This window comes from Leptonychotes weddellii, chromosome 8, assembly GCF_054177405.1.
Source record: "Leptonychotes weddellii isolate Sample4059 chromosome 8, ASM5417740v2, whole genome shotgun sequence".
Lineage (NCBI taxonomy): Eukaryota > Metazoa > Chordata > Mammalia > Carnivora > Phocidae > Leptonychotes > Leptonychotes weddellii.
Window position 1 is genome coordinate 77,087,564 of NC_138376.1, and position 22,367 is coordinate 77,109,930.

Here is a 22,367-nt window from a genome sequence, read left to right on the forward strand (position 1 = left end):
TAAATTGTGTATCGACTTAGAACCAAGTATACACAATAACATGTGGCTCTCATCCTACAAGCAAGAAATTTAGAATGGTAGAAAGGAAGGCAAGGAAGAACGGTAGGGAAGAGAGGAGGATGAGAAAAGGAAAGGAAGGGTTGCAGGGAAGAGAAAGGAAGGAAAAGAATGAAAGGACACAAGAGGAGAGGGCAAGAAGAACAAAAAGAGGAAAGTATGAGAAAGAGAGAAAGAAAGGCAAAGGAATGGAAGAGCCATGAGAAGAAGGGGGAAGGAAGGAAGGAAGGAGGGAAGGAAGGAAGGAAGGAAGGAAGGAAGGAAGGAAGGAAGGAAGGAAGGAAGGAGCTCAATTTACTAAGCCCAGCCAGCAAATTAGCTCTGAAATACTTGGTGAGATTTGTATTAATTGTTTATAATAATCACAGCTTATTTTCCTAAGGAGCTTTTAATCTATCTGTTGGGAGGGATGTTAATGAAATTATAATTTTATATAAAATTATTTGATCAAAATTTAACATTTAGGGACGTTTAGAGACAGTAATTCTTTTATTGAGGACATTCTGAATAGGTGCATTTCTAGTTTTTATTTATGCCCATGCATATACTATTACTATGTATCACTTAAAACTGTCTCTATGCCTCCTTGGTGCTCATTTTGAGCCCCAAGTCTTAGGCATCTGACATATAAGAGGCTTCACTGTATAATAATCATGTTTTGTTTGATCTTCGTCCTTCCTTCCTTCCTTCCTTCCTTCCTTCCTTCCTTCCTTCCTTCCTTCCTTCCTTCCTTCCTTCCCTCCTTCCTTCCTTCCCTCCCGCCTTCCTTCCTCCCTTCCTCCCTTCCTCCCTTCTTTTTATAAGCTACAACCTTTTCTATCTGGTAAATAGGGTTTTTGGCAACTTGTAAAAAAATTTTTTTAAACATGATAGTCATGTTCTGTCAGTATGAACTATATGTTTAAACAACCAAAGAAAATCTCATTGCTAGTAAGAATATAAAAGAACCAATACTCGGAGATGGATGGCATAGTGAAAATCAAAAGGCTAAATTCAGCTCTAAGAGGTATTTGGCATATCCTGCATGATTTTTTCAAAAAATGATTTATTTGCCAACATTTTAATGTAGAGAATTTTAGACAGACTGTTTCATGTGTTCTCACCAAAAAAAAAAAAAAAAATCTGGCAACCCTGTGTTGAAATTCTCAAAGTGGAGCTGAAAGTTATCCACTGTGGATGTTGCAATTTTCAGATATTTTTGTCTAAAGTGTTTCTTCACTTATTTATGGCTATCTGTCTGTACCTTAAGCATTTGAGGATTGACTTTTAGGTACAATAGTATGTGTTAAAATAGACATATTGACAATTTCCTCAGTAGTTCTCTAATCAATCTTAGAGTCCTCTTGCAAAAATACTCATATTCCTTGGAGGCAGCTTCTCTCATTGCTGGCATATGGTTTGAGGCTGGGTTGGGGTCTGGGCAAAACGTAAGCTCTATCTATCTAACTAATGGCTGTTCACTTCATTAGAGCTAAGCGCATGGCTGTTCATGTCACAAGGAGGATGAAAGTTACTTTTCTTCTTTGATCTCAATGTGCCCTTGAGATTTTTCAACGAGATGAAATTTCAGTCCATGTTGGACTTCAACTAGTATCTGTATAGAAATGCTTCCCCAGGAGCATCAAATGATGTACCAAAGAAGTAATAATTTATTGTTGAATTGCTATTTCTTTAAAAAAAAATAATTACTTAGGGCGCCTGCGTGGCTCAGTTGGTTGAGCGACTGCCTTCGGCTCAGGTCATGATCCTGGAGTCCTGGGATCGAGTCCCACATGGGGCTTCCTGCTCATCAGGGAGCCTGCTTCCCCCTCTGACCCTCCTCCCTCTCATGCTCTCCCTATCATTCTCTCTCTCTCAATAAATAAATAAAAATCCTTAAAAAAATTTAAAAAAATAATTACTTAAACTAAATCAATGACAGAATGACAAGTAAAACATGGCAAGGATTTACTTTCATCAATTATGTTCCCTATATTGTTTTATCTTGTTAAAAACCTCAAAATGAGGTATATTAATTTTGTAGCTTTGGTTTAAACCAAATTCCATTTAAACATTACCATATTTATATTGGAAAACAAGTTTGGGGAGGTTTGCTAGCAATGGGAAATTTTTATGTTTACTGTAAGTGCTAGAAATAGGAAGCTCAGCCAAGCAAGAAATCAAGGTGTATCTATCATTTGTTGAAAAGTGGGTTGCTTCTGTTAGTCTGTTTCTTATTTAAAGAATGTAGGGAAGAATACTGTGTTTGAAGATATTAGAATAAACATTCTCATACAGTTTAATAGGTATGGTGAGTTGGCAATAAAATAATGTTCTTTCAGTATTGTTCAGGATGAGAAATAAGCTGACTCAAAATATTACTTAGCTGTATCAAGAATTTTCCATATTTGAAGTCTACTTTTCAAGTCACTATCACCCCAAATTTTACTTACAATTGAAATTCCAAAAGAGAAACCACATTTTATATTAGTCACATGTAGCCATTTTCACAAGTACTATCAGCATAAAATTTGCTTCAGCTGCTGTATTTCTAATTAAAAAACATATTTGACGAACTGCAATTCTGCTTAAAGAGGATATTTTTTCCTCAATCAAATATTTATTTTACAGAGAATATACATGGTTAATCAGAATGATAATTCAAAGTAAGAGTGACCTTGAAGCTGGTGTTAGGTTAGGTGCAGTGAATTAATGAAAACTGGATAGCCCAACAGATGGCCTTAATTTATGGTTTTGAAATACATGTCAGACAGACCAAAAGGACTAGGTTATTACTCTTACATTATGGTAGGAATGCCTCAGTCAGATATTATGCTCCTCATAATATGAAACATTTGTTGAGATCCTGTTATGTGAAAAAATATTCAGAAGTGACAATTATATAAGAAAATATTGAGATGATAGATGATAGAGATAAATGATATATATACATAGATAAACATCATCTATTCCAGAGAGTTTATAATCTACATAGGAAAATAAGTCACATTCTGAAAGGCAAATAATAAAAATAATGATAATACTAGGTGACCTAGACTGAGTGGCCAGTTAGTGATCAAGGTAGAAGGTAGTCTGGGCAAGGCTTATCTATTGAGACCTGAAGTGGCTGAGGGGCAGATTTTAAATTGAATATTTTCATCAGATAGTATTTGGAAGAGAAGAGCACAGCAAAGAAGCCGAGAAGCAGAAATTCTTCTATTATCATGAGGATTAATTGTACAATGAAAATAAAATATTTGAGTTCTAAATATAGGAGTGGATAATGCTCCTTTTAAGGAAAACTGGAAAAATGTTGTATAGAAGCCATATGCCTACACATTTCTGAGTAAGATTAAGGATTATGTTAAAGAAACAGCTCTCCAGCTGGATTAGGTAGACCATCCCTCCAACATTCAACAGGTTACTTAATTCCTATGATTCCCCTTGTCTTTCTGCTTTTAGCGTGACTATTCTTTCTAAGAGAACGATGCTAAGTTGGTCTTGTTATATTAAACAAGTAAAAAACAAAATATATAGTGGTGTCCCTTATGAGGCAGAAAAGTTTCTTGATGAAGTTTTTAATCACTTTTAGCAAAAATAAAGTTTTAGTATAGGCCCCTGTAGGTATATTTAAGTAAAAAAAAAAAATCACAGGCATTATTGAATACAAACTAAAATTTGAAAATTAGTATTTTTCTGTAAGCAGAACTTATGAATGAGAAGATGCAGAAAAATGGAATGTGCAATATAGTGTTTTAGGAAAGAAGATGAAACTTTAGATACAGGCTATTTTTGGGTGGGAAAAAGAGGTAACACCCATCCCTTGGATTAGCTGTTGAAAGATGCATGCAGTTCGGTATTATTCTATGCTTTTGGGCAACCAATTAGAAAAGTTATTACTTATCATGTAATAGCTAATACAGATGAATATCTGCCCCCATCAGCATAAATACTAAATTTAATTTATACTGTTGCCTCCACTGGAGAGAACATTTCCTCCCAAAACATAAAATAATAAATAAACTATCAAAAAAAACCTTATAATGCATTACTATGATTATATTTGAAGGATCCAAGTCTGTACAAGCCTGTTATTTCTGTTACTCAGATTAAATAAAAAATAGGAGTGATTACCTATTACTTGCAAAGTATGAGCTACCCCTGAATGCAGCCTGTTGATCATGATTGCCTTAAATTATTGCGCTTAATCCTGGGAAACACAATTTTTCCCACAACTTTCCTAAAAATAGAGATTACTGGTTTATCAATGCTCTGTTTCAGTGTGGAGTGATTCCTATATATTAGCTAAATATCCTTGCACTCTATTGATTTCTTTTTTGGGTTTCTACTTCCTATTTACTTATTTTCCAGTGCTCTGAACTGCCTGCCTTTTAAAAGGAGACGTTTTCTTCCTCAAAAACAACTTTTATTGTACCCTTCAAAATCAGAACGGCATTACTTCATGTTGTTACTTAGTTCTCTCATTAAATGTCTATCCTGCATCATTTTCCAGTTGTTTTTCTCTACTGAAAATAAATATTGGCATACCCTGGAGTGTTTGGACAAAGCTCTATCCTCCTCTCATCATGTTAACCCTTAATTATTAAAACTCTGGGTTCCTTGAAAGAGTTAACATACCCTCTCTTTTCTTAGGTTCTCCATATAGAGACAAAATCACCATAGCAATTCTTCAACTACAAGAGGAAGGCAAGCTGCACATGATGAAGGAGAAATGGTGGAGGGGCAATGGCTGCCCGGAGGAGGAGAGCAAAGAGGCCAGTGCCCTGGGGGTTCAAAATATTGGTGGCATCTTCATTGTTCTGGCAGCCGGCTTGGTGCTCTCAGTTTTTGTGGCAGTGGGCGAGTTTTTATACAAATCCAAAAAAAACGCTCAATTGGAAAAGGTAAATGTCACTTTTTTACGATTCAAAGCAATTGCTGTTATACTACAACAAATTCTTTTTGATCTTTCCAAGCAAGGGTAATGCTTAGAACGGTGACCGCTAATTGTCCTCTGCCATTCATTCTCTAAGGGAGGGTCACAAAAAAAATCAGGATCACCTTTGTGATTTTTAAGTTACAAGAATCTGTTTAAATTAAAGCTAGCTTCAGAACAAGCGACTCTTTCTCCTGTTATTGAAGCCGGAGACAAAGAGACACTTTTGCGGCGTAAAGTTCATTGCAGTTAGTTTAATGGAGAAATGCAATTAAGGAAGGAAGCAAATATCGGAAATTGTAATATGAAGGAAGAAATACTTCTCTATAGATAAAATGGGTTTTAAAATACAATCCTTAAGAATGGTTTCAAGTTAGAGGGTAGATGAAATTTTTATTTGAAGATTTTTAGTCTGATAAATTTCTAATTGAAAAAAAATCTTAACTTGCATGGTGGAAATTACAGTTAATTTTCTAAATTAGTGAATGTGTGAAAATATTGTCGTTCCTTTCATGCCATTTAATGCTATTCTTAATAAGTCCTGTATTCCTTTGCACCAGAGTCTTTAGAAGAATATATATAAACCTCAAAAATATTGAGACTATAGCACTTTTTCCCGAGATTTTAATACATTTAGTCTTTGGTACAAGTGTCTTTATGTTCCATTCTTGAAAAATTTGTGAATCTCATTCAAATTATATATTTCTAGTGCTATAATTTCCTCGGTTCTATAAATATGAAGAATATTTATAGAAAAATCTCTCAGATGGTACATGACCCTTTTTGTATGTAAATTTATAGCTCTGAACATGAACTACTGCTTTACCATTTTTAAGTCTTCTGGCACCTCATTTACTTTTTGTATATAAACATCTCTTTTGTTTTTAATTAAAAAAAAAGTTTTTTAGGGATTAGCCTTTAGACCCTGTGTCACAGTGAGATTATATTCTCTTTCATATTTAAGAGGTTTATGAACTTTTACTGGTAAATATGAGGAGCAAAATATGAAATTAAAGATAATGTCATACATTAATATAAGGTAAATATATTTTGCTAATGTTCTTTGAACACTGACATCTGTAAAACTATTTTTGAAAAACAAAAACATTTTCCCTCTGTCTTTGGTAATTTTTGTTGCAATTACTTCTCCTTTCTGAAACCAAAATTTTGGATACAGCGTTTCTATATTTTTACTTGACTACAGTATTTAACACTTAGAAATAATGTTTTTATAAATGAGTATTTTGATAGTTTCCTTTTGTCCTTGAGTAAAATAACCAATTCAGAAGTTTGAAAAATTTAGAAATCATATGATTTATTTCCCCACAACATTCAGGATGGCTGTATCTGCTGACTTGGCTAAATCAAATATTTGTTGCACTAGTGTGACTGACGAATAAGTCTCAATATGCTTTTTATGTTATGATCCTTTTTGTAGTGTCAAAATCAGTTTTGAAATAAAATCCAAAGAACAAATCAAAGACAAAAAAAATTAGCTCATCAATGTCCGTTTTTACTATAACTTGGCAATAAATGTGTCATTTGGGTAGTTAATACTTAAAATGAGTCCAAAAATTACAAAAGGAATCTGGGGTTTTCTAATTGGAACCTCAAATCTCCATATGCAATGATTTTCTTTCAGTTATAGCTCAGTGTTAAAATAAAACCAATGAATTAATCTCTTGATATATGTGGTATTCTATTGCCCTTGTCTCTTTGTGTCCTAGCCATATGATTTGCCTAGGCCATGTCTTAAGGCAAAATTAGTCTGTAAGCATTCTGTTAAAAAAACAAAACAAAAAACCCCAAAACAAAGAACGTAGGGATTTAATTCTCTAAAATAACCTTCTTCATACTTACTATAAAAAACTAGTTTAGTTGAAATTCAGCTTTCTTGAATTTCTGTGGACCTGTATGACCTTCTAAAACAATTAGGAAAAGGAAATTAATGTACATTTTTTGACTGAAGCAGATGAAACAAAAGAGACAACTGTGTTGATATTACATGAGGATTATTAGTCACATTCCCCAATGCTTTCACACTCTGTCTCCACATAACTTCCATAATGAAATCCAAATTCCCTAGCTTAGCAGACGAGGCACTTCAGGAGCTGTCCCTGTCTACCATTATAGTTCGATTTTTTGTTTCTCCCCAATTTGCACTTTTACTCCAGTCAAACTAAATTACTTTCAATTTTCCAATGTCATCCAGTTTTTCAAATTTTCTTCCATTTGACTTGAGCAAATCTTGACCATTTTTCTACCTGGCAAACTCCCACTAGTCATTTTAGACTAGTATCATTCAAGACTAGGTATCAACTTGCCCAGAAATCTTTCCCTAATCAATAGAGGTAATGGACATGAGTACAGGACACAGCTGTTTCCACAAGGTTTTTATTTCCTATTCTGGTGGAAAAAAAATATGATGTGCATATCTTACTTTATTTTTACTTCAGTGATTTCAGGTACTGCCATCATTCCAAAAACATTTCCTACCCCTTTGAGAAAGTTGGGAAGGTTTTTTGCCCATTTTAAACCACATCCATCATTATGTCTAGATACCTTTTCTCTGTGAAGCCTATGCACATCTCCATTCTCCCTTAGCACACTATTTTATTCATATTTGTTGGTTTCTCTGTGTGGATGCCTCTCCCCCTACTAGACTCCCAGTTCCTTTAGGACAAAGACCTAGTGTTTTTGGTTTGTATCTCCAAGGTCCCAAACAGTGCCTGTTGGCGTAAGATAGATTGATCTATCATCTATTTATTTATTTATATCTTTCTTTCTATCTATTTAAATTAATAATGAAGTTGGTTCCAGGAAACTATTTAGAAAAGTATATCATAAAGAATAAAAAAAGAACTATGTTTCTATATAGTTCAAAAGAACTGTGTTTATAAAATAAATACTTATGGATTTATCAGAAGTGACCCATTTTATGTATTGTGATAAATTAGGTTCTTGGACTCCATTCTTTTTTATTTTTCTTGAGGAAAAGATTTTATTTAGTTGAGCTATACAGTTTGTTTAACACCTTACTTAATTTATTAAAATTAACCATAAAATATTCCTAGATTGTATCACAGTCAAGTTTATTTACACTTATAATTGTGACTTTAATTATATTTCTTAAATTTTAAAAGTAAGGTAAATATTTGTGATCATTCATTTACTCAATAATTATTTATTGAGAACTGAACATGCAAGGAATTATGTTTTGCACATTGAATGTAAGCAATGATATAGTATTCATAATTCTAGCCCCAGTGTACTTTGCTATCTCTCTTCCCTTCTCTTTCTTCATTCTTTTCCTTCTTTCTGTAGGCTATAGTATTCCAGGATTTAAAAAAAAAAGAAATTTCCCGTCTTTATCTAAATAGGCTGCCAGACACGATATACACACAGTTCTAGTTGAATATGAATCTTACGGATAAAATTTATGAATAGCAAATAGCATGCATTTTGTAAAATATTAGTGGAGCAAATAGGTCTTGTGACTATAACTTTTTTATATTTTTGATAATTAGGAGTAGTGTAAGAAAGTATCATTTTTAAATGAAGGAAGGTTAAAACTGAAAACAGAAGAAATTGCTGATATATATAGACCCTAGAACTTCAAAAACTGTAAATTGCATTCCTTTCAGATAGCCACAAGATGGTGTATTACAATTTTGATAATATTTCATGGTTTTAATTTTGATGCAAATATTAATACATCAAAGATACATTGCTTTTCATTTATTTGAACTTTTAAAATAAGTAGGTATTTATTTTTCTGATTTTTCCAAAGTATAACCTGGCCATTTGGAAAGATCCTCAAAATGTTTTTCCTTTCTGAATGTGTCTGAAAAAGTAACTAATCAACATGTACATTTTCTAATTGATTTTTTTCTTGCCTTACCTATTCCCTGATTTAAAAAATATTAATACTTAAGTTTCATTCGGTAAGAATCCAAGAAACTGTTATACATTTGAGGCAATTATCAGCGACTTTCAGGTTATGTGGATTTGCTTAAAAGGTCCTGTTTCTCCCTCCTAAGTCTTACTTATAACTGAAGAAAGCTATTTAAGATACAGAGTTTTGTTTTGTCTAGTAATATTTATGATAATATATTGGTTTGTAAGCATGAATTAGAAGTGATTATAATTATTTTAATTTTAATTAAACTATCTTATGACAGAATTATGATTCATGTTTAAAATCGTTCAACATTTCTTAAATATTTTAACATGTCCTCTTTTAAAAGATGTACATAATTCTGCCTTCTTTTGATTTCCAGCAAGAATAGTAATGTAACTCAATTTCTACCAATGACCTATATAAGGATTAACTAGATGGCTTTTAAAAATGTTTTTACATATAAATATAATATCACACTTAAAAATGAGATGCCAATCTTTTTTCATTCACTAATTTAGTTCCAAATCATCCAAAGGATTTTTAAGTCATTTGTTTATGATTAAGCCAGCCTCTATTTATGCACATAAATGATGTTTTAAAATTAAGATTGTAGCTGGATAATAATAATTTTACTACCTTATTTTTATAAATGACTTTAGAGTTTCTAAAGAGTAATATCTCATTTGAATACAAAGTTACCCTGAGAACTGTGCAAATATCATTATCCATATTGTGCACATGAGGGTAAGTATCTCAAGGGTCAAGTGTTTCCCAAAGTCAAAGATGCCTACTCTCACACTTTTAAGCTATAGCATTTTGCACAAAATGGAGGTAGAATATTTAGCTAGTCTTCCTGGTAGTTTTTCTTCCTGAAGTTGCATTGATGCAATATGTGGAGTGGGAGTTTGAATTAGATAAACAGATTGTGGACTTTGATCTTAAGCACTGTCTAGTTATTTCACTTTCCTAGACAATTAAAGCATGAGTTTTGGAATTAAAAAAAAAAAAAAAGAAGAAGAAGAAGAAGATTTGGGCTCCTTTCTCAACTTTGTTCAACTTTGGATAAAATTACTTAACCTTTCTATACATCTCTTAAAATAAACAAATAAATGGGTTAGGAATATACCATAAATGAAAGTGTTTTAAAAATTAAGATAGTTAAGGGCGCCTGGGTGGCTCAGTTGGTTAAGCGACTGCCTTCGGCTCAGGTCATGATCCTGGAGTCCCGGGATCGAGTCCCGCATCGGGCTCCCTGCTCGGCGGGGAGTCTGCTTCTCCCTCTCCCGCTCCCCCCTCTTGTGCTCTTTGTCTCTCTCACTCTCTCTCTCAAATAAATAAATAAAATCTTAAAAAAAAAATTAAGATAGTTAATATACACTGAGTATTTTGCATGTGTCTGGCATATAATAAGCAGCTATTGCTATAATATACTTATTTTATTCATAAAGCTGGTACATTTTAACTGCTGGATCTTAAAAAGAGAGAGCTTTCTTGGAATTCAGCATTAGATATTTGGATGTTACATGTTTTGTTGAAAATTGTATCATTATGACTACTAGCAAAAATGTGATGATTAACGTTGCTTTTTCTTCAAATGTATTTCATAGCTGTATTGACTAAAGTGGTGTTGAAGCTTGTCAGACCTTAGTCATTGATTTTTCAAACTTAAGTAGGGGAAGTGTAAAAATGTATAATGACGCTTCATTTTTCTCTGTCTCACTGTATTTGCTAAATGCAATATAAAGATATTCAGTAACCATTTCTGTAAGAGCCCAGGTTTCTGAGAACATTTTAATCTTTGGTTAAGTTTATCATTGTAAAATAACCGCAGCTAAAGCATAGGATGCTTTGTCATTTTATTCATTAAAAAATGTATTTCTTTTTGTCCCATATTTTTTTTCTGTCTGATTTATTACTTACTATTCAAAAATTAACATTGATTAAGAGCAGAGTCCAGGTAAAAGGCTCCACTGAAATTCAAGTACCTCTTCAGGAGGCGGGCTGAAATAATAAAAGCATTCAAAGAACTGTGGTCAAGAGAATAGCGCTCTTCTTTGAGCTCTGATACCAGTTGTCTGCATAACCTTGGGTAGATGATTTCTTGAGTTTGAGTTTTTCTAGCTGTAAAATTAAAGTGATGAAGCAATAAGATCACTGCAGAACTTGCGCGTAAAACGTCCTGACAGCCGCGCAGCTAATCTAAATAACTTTTTTTTTTTTTCAAAATGAGAGCTGCTCTGGAACTGAATATCAAGATCAAAGTTGCTATATACATTTTTGACATGAGTGTCTTAACTAGTCATTTTCCATCTCTCATTGCTCACTGTTACATTCATATAGCCTGAGGTCAATTTATACTTCTGATGTATATAGCATTAGCACTTTGATATTTTTAAAATCCTGTCAATTAAGAAAAGTATAAATCAAAAGGAATGTGTCATATTAAATGACAACTATTTTCCTCATTTAATACACCAATATTTATACAAAATATCACATATTATGTTCTATATACTTTTATGCCATTTTAGTTATTATTGAGTTGATTTAGTTTTATCTAATGTGGGATAATTTTATGCAGGGATCACAGTGACTGTTTGGATTTGTCTTTATGACATGCAACTTGGAATTCTTGGTCAAATGGCCTATGGCATCAGAAATTAATTAGAAAAGCATCTGAGAATGGGCTGGTTATCCATAATCAGTTAACAAACTGAAGGACAAACTCAAAACAAGTTTAGTTAATATATGCTAGAATATTGAGCTATAAATCTGATAGAAGTAGCTTGAAGATGTTTTGGTGGGATTTCCAATAGGAACTGTATGCATAAATGGTTGGAAATTTTTCTGAATGAATACTGGAGTATCATTTAGTTCATTTTATACTATCAAAGAATAGGACAGCAAGACACATAAGATAGAGTTTTCTCCTTAAAAAATAAATACAGAGTGCATAATATCTTGATTATTTTGCCTTTGGGTGATAAATGACTACATATATTCAACATGAAAGTGATGAGCTTCAAAGTTTAAAAATTCAAATTGGTTATTTTTCATCAGTTGCTGTTTTTAAAAGAGACATTGCTAAATATAAAGATCTTAACTTAAAAATGTAGTTTATGTCAGTGTTCAATGTGGAACATATTTACACCTAGATTTCTACTCTTTAAAAAGTCATGTGCTTCACCAAGTGCTGTCACATCATGTGCTCATATAAACACATCTGTAAGTTAGAAAGTTAAGCTATTAAGAATAAATTATTCTATACACCAATAATGATATTCTTGAGAACAATTTTCTGTGGACTATTAATGTTGTCTTATTATACTCAAAATAAAAAATACAGTCTTTATTAAAAAACAATGTAAATATAGCCAAATTTATACTTTTAAGGTTTCCAGGCCTTCATCATTTCTAGAATTAGTGATGTGTAAATACAGGTTGCCTCATTAAATATAGTGAATTTTATAATGAGTTTTACTAATTTAAATGCAATTATACATGCTAACAGCTCAAAGATTTAAATTTTCATTTTCAGGAATCTTCTATATGGTTAGTGCCACCCTACCATCCAGACACTGTTTAGTAAACTTTTGAAACTTACTAAAAGAGGTTTTTAATAATGGTTAGTATCCTTGTGCCTTTCTTTTTTCTTTTTGTAGTCTGTTATATTAATGTGGAGAAACATTTTTGTGGTTGTTTTCACCCTAAGAAACTTACCTTATTTAATGACACAATTTGTGGTTTTCCATTCCTAAGGAAAAGTGATTTGAAAAAAAGCAACATAGTTTTCGTTTTCTTCCTCCCACCCCCCTCCCTTCCTGCTTTTCCTTCCCCCGCTTCCCTCCCTCCCACATTCCCTCCTTCCTTCCTTTCTTCCTTTTCTACTGCTCTCTTTTTCTTTTATTCTTTCTTCTGCTCTCCTTTCTCCTCTCCTCCTCCCCCTCCCCCCGCCTTTTCCTTCTTCTTTATTACAAGCCAGGAAACTCCTGTTAAGTGCACTTGGGTTTTTCAAAGCCTGATTTCATAGTTCAACAAAAAAGACATTTTTCAAAATTCCAATTATTATATGAAGTAGGAAAGATATTGTCTCTTGAATGATAATGTTAGAACTTTATTTAAAAGTGAGACATAGTAATTTTTGGGCAACACAAAGCACAGAGAAGCAACTATAATCCACAAGCATATCTATAGTTTCAACTTTAAATTCTTACATAGATTACAATATGGAATTTGCATTCTAAAGCTTTAAAAAAAGTAAAGAACATGTGTTTGCCTGGTGCCACAAGTGAACAGTACTTTATGATATTAAATTCTTTAAATTTCCCCTGTTTATTCTAAATTCCTGCTCAGATCTTAAGGTTTTCATAGTTTTGTGAAGGATTAGAAATATTCTACATGTGAGAAGAGAACCTATGGTCTCACAGTGACTTTATTAGTAACCTAAAGTAAAACTACTTTTTAGGTAAACTGACAGTGATAGATCAAAAGAGAACTGGTAAAATTCAGCTCATTCAGAGAAAAAAAATTTAATAAAAGTGGTAATTTGACAATAAATAACCAAAGCTATTGGTTGGGTGATTAAAGGCTGTTTGATTAAAATGTTCACTTTCTAATAGCTTTGTAGGTTAGATAAAGCCTAAAATGGTATTGGTGGGGTTACATGTTTATAATTTTCAGAGTTTTTAAATTTGTAAATATAATTCATTTAAGATAATTTAATTTATGAAAGATGAAAGTATTGTGATCTTTGGTGCAGGTTTTTTACCTACATTTTATATTACACAGCATTATAAATGTTATATATTATATAAAATTGTCTAAAAAGAGCTTTATATGCCTTTATTTGTAGTCTGAAGTTAAGTCTAGGGTACTAAGTGCAGTTTACTCTTTAACTTACTAGAAATAAAATTGAATCATTTCATCTTTGAATGGATATGTATATTTATAAGACCTTTTTTTCCAAAGGAAATCAATTGTGTAGGCCACTCTCTTAGTATGCACAAAAAATTAATTAATATATCTATTCCATTATTTTTTGAAACTAATATATTCAAAATGTCTACAAATCGAGTTTGCCAAGAAGAGGGTGTGATCAGTTATTTAACATATGGGAAATTTATTCATTTTAAATGAAGGCTTATTTCAAACAATTCAACGTTATTCACATCCTATAACATTTTAAAGTGTCAATGGCATCAAGTTCTGACCTTGTTATATTATCTAATCAATTCTTCTGTTAAATGTTTCAACAGAGAGCCAAGACTAAATTACCTCAAGACTATGTATTCTTCCCCCTTTTGGAGTCAGATTTTTCCATTTCTACAGTGTTGTCATCATCACCATCTTCATCATCATTATCATCATGTTCTTAATAAGTACATCTAATAGTAGGTATTAAGCAATGAGAAACACTGTGTCCATATACTGGCTGTCAGGTGTCATATAAATCCTTTAATAGAAATATAATTCATGAACTTCCGAACTGTATAATTTAACACATTATAAATAATGCATGGCAGTAACTGTAGTTAATGGGGAATTCATGTGTAGCATTTAATCACCACCCATTATAAATACTAATAAATTAATATTTTTACTAATTTAATGTTATTAAACAAATACCAAAGTTTTACCTTGATTAATCAGGTATCTTGTATACATGCTTACTAAGCTTCTGAAAAAAACTTTTTTAAACAGTTGAATTAAACACATTGTTAAGGAAGAGTTCAAATATTAGGGTCATGTGTAGCTACAGTTAAAATTCAGTCAACATTTAAAGGATACATGTGTGTTCAGTCAGTGCCATGAGAACTTGATTTCTGCTCTTTACAATTTAGTGAGAGGGATACATAGAAGTCCCAGGCCAGATAGAAAAAAAACATGACAATGAGTGCAAAATACTAAAGGGACAAAACCAAATTGAGTGAAAATAATGAGCCTGGCAATTGGAAAGTGATTTCTGAATAAGTTAAAGAGTGAATCATGTCCTGAGGTAAAGGGGTAAAGTTGGATTGTTATGAAGGATGAAAGAACTCTGCAGGGTCCTAGAGCAAGGGGAAGCAAAGGAGAAAAACCCTGGAAGTCCAAGCAAAAAAGAGTGTGTTAGAGAAAAAACAAATGGGGAGGGTGGAGAGCTAAATCATGGAAGTCATGATGGGGGAAAAAACCCCAAAAAAACAGATATGGATTTTACCTGTTTCTTAGACAAAGAAATGCTATTAATAAGTGGTTTAAAAATAGATTTTTCTGGTATCTGTGAGCCTTTTGGGAGGGAATAGCCTAGACATACAATTGAGAAGACCACTAAGGAAACTGTTCAGGAACGCATTAAAGAGAAATGAGGATATAGCCAGGAATGGACAAGAAGATACTAAGATGGGGTCAAAAATCACAAAATTGGGTTATCAGGATATCTTGCTGGCATCGCAGGCATGAGCTGCAGAAAGTGACTTCCCTTTTTTCTGAATCAGTTTTTGTCAAAGAGATGCTTACTTTAATTCAAAGTATTGGTTTGAGTGTCACAAAAGATTATGTGTGCAAAGTATTTTTTAAAAAACCACATATATGCTATTAAATATTGTTTGGAATTAGCCTAAGCTGATAAACAATAAAGCAGCAACATCTAAAGCAAAAAATAAGTCTTCACATGCAAATTTGATTAGGTTTATTTCATTATGTTTTCATATCACTTTTTGGAATTGTGTAAATTTTTCATATTTGTCCACATTTTTGGTCATTGTCCACATTTTTAGTTCTTACACAGAAAGAGCCTAAGTCTCAGCCCATCTGAATTCCAACTACAATATGCAACTGGTTCATGAATCTGATTTATATGTAACTAACATACGTGTATCTCAATTAGTTGGGGAAGAGGATTGATAAAATTTTGTTTCACATATATGACTCTGTAATAGGAATCGTGAGGAGTGTGTAACAATGAGCCCCAGATACACAGAATTTCTAGCAAATCTATTGCCAATGAAATGGGAATTAAAAATAATATTTATAGGGTCATTTTATCTTGATGGGATGAAACATTTGCCAGCTTTCAATTATCAAGCTTATGTTGACCAAAAAAAGTTAATATTTGTTCATGTATTTTTAACGTGCTACAGTTTGTCATTTCATGATTAAATCATGTTTGTTTGTAATCATCATCAATAGTTTTATAGGCATAATCACACAAAGATATAATGAGTACCAGAAATTATTTTCCATGTTTTTATGTCTAAATGTGTGAGTACTATTTTTGTTCTGTTTTGAGATGCACAATGGAAGAATCCATGTTTAAAGAAAATTTTCATATTTCATGCTGTGATCTAAAAAAGTAGTACATTTCTTCTAATCTGTTAAAAGATCAAGAATGGATTTCTGGTTACTGATTTGTGTACATGTGTTTGTATTTAAATTTTAAGGTAGATCTATATTTTATGATGTCAATTTTACATCTGAAAATCTTACTCAACATAGACATCTTCTATGCATTCCTTGTTGGCAGTTTATTTCACTATCAGCTGGAGATTTTCTTTAAACTAGCCCACTTGGCAAAGATACTTTAATGATCACGAGTTGTGTATTAAAAGTGCAACAACTGCTCTCACCTTTATAATGAAATTTTTCAAACCTTCAAGGCTGCAATGTTGACAAGCCTCTTGAAAGTGATTTTAATATTATTGCTGGGCGGTTGCAGTTGGCCTGTGTTTTAATATCTCACTCTCTGTGTTATTCTTAGAGGTCCTTCTGTAGCGCCATGGTGGAAGAGCTGAGGATGTCCCTGAAATGCCAGCGTCGGTTAAAACACAAGCCACAGGCCCCGGTTATTGTGAAAACAGAAGAGGTCATCAACATGCACACATTTAACGACAGAAGGTTGCCAGGTAAAGAAACCATGGCATGAAGCTGGGAGGCCAAACACCCAAGCACAAACTGTCGTCCTTTTTTTCCAAACGATTTAGCGAGAATGTTTCCTGTGGAAATATGCAACCTGTGCAAAATAAAATGAGTTACCTCATGCCGCTGTGTCTATGAACTAGAGACTCTGTGATCTAAGCAGTTGCAATGATCAGACTTGATTTACAAGCATCATGGATCAACCAAGTTACACTGGGTTACACTGTTTATCATGGGTTCCTCCCTTCTTTTGAGTGAATGTTACACGCGCATTTTGTGGCTGGTTTCAAATGCAGTCCAGTAAGAAATTACAGGTTCCTTTTGAAGTCCAACTGTTGCCAGGAGGTGGAATATCAATGCCCCAAGGGTAACCAGTAAAAAAAAAAAAAAATCATTAAGAATAAAAATACTTGGAATCAGCAAAAACTGTAGTGTTACAAGAAACAGTACAGTCTTCTGACACCCAGATAATATAGGTGGTGATGTTACTAGCCCCCAACTACTCAGTATAATGATCATCTGAATAGATGATATGTGTTTATAGGATGTGAAAAAAATGTAATGCAAAACAAATCTGAATTTCATGGCAAGTGGAATATAAAGCAGATATTCATCAGTGTTTTTCTTTCTTTCTTTCTTTTGACAGTCTGTGTCACTGATTGAGATAGAAATGTCAAATACCAAGGCAATAATGTTTTTTGTTAACTTTACCAAGGCAGGAGATTTAACATACAACTCTACCAGGTCCCCACCTATCCCCTTACGCCTTTTCCCCAACCCCGTACCAAGAATAAAAAAGCAACAGTTGGTTCAGAGATTCTGAATTGAAAAGGATGATGTTTTGCAATCGTTGTTATAAGTTGTAAAAGAGGGCTGGATATCGATGGCTATGTGGAAGACTGACGCTTTCATTCTAACATTCAGATATGTTAATCTAAGCCCTCGTTCCTGCTATAAACGAACTTGATGGAGCCTGGGCAGATCTCGGTGAAAGGAGAAAGGGGACTGACTGGTCAACCATAGAAAAGGATGTGTGGAGAACTTTGAAGTGGACTGCGTTTATCAGTACAGTCACAATGTTAAATGAACAAAATTCTTGAGCAGTTTTTTTCAAAAACATGTTCAGGTTTATTTGTGGAAATGCAAGATTTCTATGAAAATAGTTTTTGTATGGAAATTTTTGTAATACTTTTTATCAACAAAATAAGAACACGTGTTCCTGTCAGGGGTGTGATGTCAAGCATGAATGGTAGTGCGTGTGCACCACCAACGTTTGGTGAAAACTATTTTTATCAAGAAAAAAAGGAATCATAGAAGAGAAATATTTTCAAGTTAGAGAATATAAAAGCTAGGTGCACTACCATCCTGCTTACCATGCCACACCCCTGGTTTCCACGAGGCTGATAACATACTGTAATGAACAGTTGTGTGTAAAATGGTAAAAGACACAGACCTCTTGACAATATTGTGACAACAGTTGAGTGCACACAGTTTGCTGTTTGAATCCAATGCACAAAATTAAAAAAAATCATTAAAATTATGTCCATTTTACTTTCAGCTTTGACTTTCATTTTTCTCTTGTATGTGTATAAGAATGCACAGTATGTTCATTGCTTGAGGAGAAGTCCACTTCCTGAAGCCTTCCAGGTCATCAAGGATGGCCACTGCCCAACCACCTGGAGAAAAGAAGAAAAAGGCTCAGTGATGAACTACGCAGATGTAGGAAAAGCTGGACTGGGATAGAACCTGTAATCTTCCAGTTTAGGGCAATTTAAATGAGAAAAAGAGCAGTTCTAGAAGTAGCAGTCATGATCTTGCTTCTTCTCTGAGTAGATATTGACTATATTTGATAGGGTTGTGTAAGACTGTATCATGTTTACTATGTGATATTTGAAGTTCAATTTATGTCCAATTTAAGAATTCCCTTGTGCATTGGTAATTCAGTGTAATTCAGCAAAGGGAGAGGAGAAGATAGGCTCAATACCAACAATTAGTAATGATGTGGTTTAGATGGTAACATCCTAACAGAATTTGTTTAAAACAAATAAGGTAACCATCTTAATTACAGGTGACCCCCCCCAAATAAATAAATAAATAAATCAGAAAAAGCTCTGTATTTTTTAAACATGTAGAACTTGCATAATCAAATTGCTAATATCTGATTAAATTAAAAATTAAATGCCCAAGTATTTTAAAAATTTCTAGTGTCAGAGTTATTTTCAATTAAAATTCATATTTCAATGATAATTTTGTCCCCAAATTTAATGTTAGAGAGTTACACAAGCCACTACTAAAAATCTCAGCATTGTTTTTTTTTCCATGGTAAATAGCTTCAATATATCTCATAAAAATGTTCAGATTTTGGATAATATTAAGTTTCTTATCAATCAGGTTCTAATCAGATTTTAAAGCACTTTTTAAGATCAATTCTTCTTTATATTAAACAAACTTAATAATAGGCTAGAAATGACAATTTTAACTTTTTTTTAAGTAGACAGGAAATAATTATTTTGATTTTTGGTAAAATGTGGCAATTATTTTAATCAAGTATTAGATTTAACAATTTTGAAAAGTGTAAAAAAACTGCTGTATTTTTTACTCTAATGGTAATTTAGAATATATAAGCAATGTATAATATTTAATTTTTATCCTTTTCCTAAAAGGTTTTCTACGTTATTGCCCAGATTTTTCCGTACTTATTAGGTACTTATGCATATATGAGATACTATTCTTTTCTTTTTTTTTTTTGAGATACTATTCTTAATAAAATCTTGATTACTTTCAAAATAATTTCAACCAGGGGTGCCTGGGTGGCTCAGTCGTTAAGCGTCTGCCTTCAGCTCAGGTCATGGTCCCAGGGTCCTGGGATCGAGCCCCACACCGGGCTCCCTGCTCGGCGGGAAGCCTGCTTCTCCCTCTCCCACTCCCCCTGCTTGTGTTCCCTCTCTCACTGTGTCTCTCTCTGTCAAATAAATAAATAAACAAAATCTTTAAAAAATAATAATAATTTCAACCAGTGAAAAAAATGTGTCCTCTCTTTGGGAAGGTAGTATATTGGAGTAAGGATCATTCTCTAGCATAACACTTAAATTATAAGGAACGGAAGAGAACACATGTTACAATCAACATAAACTGACAACTTCAGGTAATCAATGGAGGTACATATACCACAAATAACTCTAGCACTATGAAACACGAGGTGGATATATTTACATATGCCATAACTAAATAACCTTAACCAGATGAAAATACCAATAATTTATATTTGTGTGTATATATACACACAAATCCATATTTGTGTATATATATATATATATATATAAAACAGCTAAATAACCCTAACAACTATGAGAATACCAAGGAGATATTCACATATTTACAGATGAACAACCCTAACCACTATGAGAACACCAAGTGGATATATTTTATCTTATAAATATAATAACTTGGATAAGGATATTTTATTAATTAAAATGTTTCTAATATTTTGCAACTCAGTTACATTTTTATACAAGTTTCTTGTTATTGAGTGAGTATATATACTAAACACTAATGATTTAAAAGTATTTTAGCATAAGATACTTTTTAATATTTGTTTATTATGAAATATACATACAACAAATTGTATACAATGCATATGTACACAACAGAATCACACATCTGGTTGTTGGGTGCACCAGAAATTGTTCCCAGTGAATAGGCTGTTCTATATATTCTGTGACTAGGCTTATTGCCGCTCACCTCCAACTCTGAAATGTAAATTTAAGCAGAGTACTGAAATAGAGAGAAGAGAGTACGTGGCTGTTTCAGGGAAACAGGGCACAGAATGTACAAGAAGAACTTCATCAGTGTCTGATCAAGAGAAACAAAGTATAATGACAATATGGACTAGGCTCACCTGAGAATTATCTTTTCAGATTTAAAAAGTAGTACAATAGCAGTGAGGATTTTGGTCATGACAGTGCTGAATGTATCTGTCATTTGAATCACACTGTTCCAGTGTGGACTGCTGATTAGCCCTCTGTGTCTGCAGCATAATTATTATTGTGAGATTCCTCCCTTCTTTTGCCTTCTCAGGATCCCCTTAGTCTCAACCGTATTGAATATCCTGTTGCCTCTAACATATGTCCTCTCTTTTCTAAGTTTATCTCTAATTTTGGTGGCTTCTTGAGAATTCCAGGACAGGTCCATTTTTTGAGATATTTCTGAAAAAGGCTGTATATGTCTGAATGCTTTTATTCTACTCTCATAGATAAGTGTTAGTTTCGCTGGGTGTAGAGTTCTAAGTTGAAAATAATTTTACTAGATAAATTTCAAGGTATCCTTTCATTGCTTTCTTAGTTTGAGGCTACTGTGGAAAAAGCTAAAATCATTCAGATCCCTGATGCTTTGTGATTTTTTAATATGTCTTTTAGGTTTGTATTCTCAGCATCCTGAAATACCCAAGTGATAGGCATGTATCTACTTTTATCCACCGGGCTGAGCTCTTGCTAATTTTTTCAATTTAGTCACCGTTGTCCTTGAGTTTGGAGAAAACTTTCTGACCCATTACTTTGAGAATTTCCTTTTCTCTGCTTCCTGTGTTCACTCTGATAACTTCTCTTAACATTAAATTATTTTAATTTTTATGAGTTCTTATTTTATGGCCACCATATCTTCTATCTCTGAAAACTAATAGCAATCCTATGAAATTCCCTTCTTCCTGAAAAGAATTCTGTTTCCTCCCAGTTGCTTTTTTTCTGCTTGCTTATTTGGATTCCTACCTATCTTCTATTTTAGAGGTTTTCTTCAAATGTTTGTCTTTAATTCTGAGCAACCTGTTAATGATTAAGAAAAGGTGACTAAAATCTGAGTTGGAAGTTCTACATGCACAAGGGTGTAACAGAGAATGTTTATCTAATTTCAGCTTTGCCATAGATTAATCTAATTGGGCTTTTTGTTGATGAATCCTTCAAAATCTCCCTATCTTTTGATCTTTCCTCTTGGGCCTATTAGATTCTCATGAAAAGTTTCTTGCCTAGAGATTAAGGCCCTGACTGCCAGTGTTCTGGTAAGCATTCTTTAAGAGAACCGGAGTTCTCCACATTCTGAATTCAGAACGACTAAGGTCACTTAACCACCTGTTTCAAATTTAGTAATTGGGCTTTCAGCTGGACCTGGCATCCTCTAGCCTGGCGTACTTCACTTTTTTCTCTTTTGAGAATAACACACTATCACTTCACTGAATTGGTCGAGAACAGGCTCCCAGAGGTGAAGAAAAGGGAGGGGAATATAGGGACCCACTGTTTTCAAAATACATTAAGTCCTTCTTATTGTGTTCTCCCTTCTCTATTACAAGTTATTAATGTGGTTTGTACAACTGGTTCCTGTGCCTTTAAGAATTCTGTGATACAGGGCGCCTGGTTGGCTCAGTTGGTTAAGGGACTGCCTTTGGCTCAGGTCATGATCCTGGAGTCCCGGAATCAAGTCCAGAGTCTGGCTCCCCGCTCAGCGGGGAGTCTGCTTCTCCCTCTGACCCTCCCCCCTCTCATGCTCTCTCTCTCTCTCTCTCAAATAAATAAATAAATAAATAAATAAAATCTTTAAAAAGAAAGAATTCTG

At 33.3% G+C, this 22,367-nt stretch overlaps 1 protein-coding gene across 7 annotated transcripts in view; it reads left to right on the top strand.

Annotated features, from left to right (window-relative positions):
- The window catches only part of GRIK2 (glutamate ionotropic receptor kainate type subunit 2), a 647,288-nt gene extending 628,965 nt beyond the window's left edge, over nt 1-18,323 (top strand). For 4 of the 7 annotated variants that reach the window (XM_081828716.1, XM_081828715.1, XM_081828720.1 and 1 more), the window contains exons 16-17: nt 4,690-4,940; nt 16,609-18,323. In XM_081828716.1, the coding sequence (XP_081684842.1) occupies nt 4,690-4,940; nt 16,609-16,773 (416 nt within the window). In that variant the 3' untranslated portion in view covers nt 16,774-18,323. Of the gene's footprint in view, nt 1-4,689; nt 4,941-12,411; nt 12,499-14,128; nt 14,268-16,608 lie in introns of those variants that run through there. The other 3 variants (XM_081828719.1, XM_081828718.1, XM_081828721.1) reach the window with 3 other exon arrangements.
- The last annotated feature ends 4,044 nt before the right edge of the window (nt 18,324-22,367 follow it).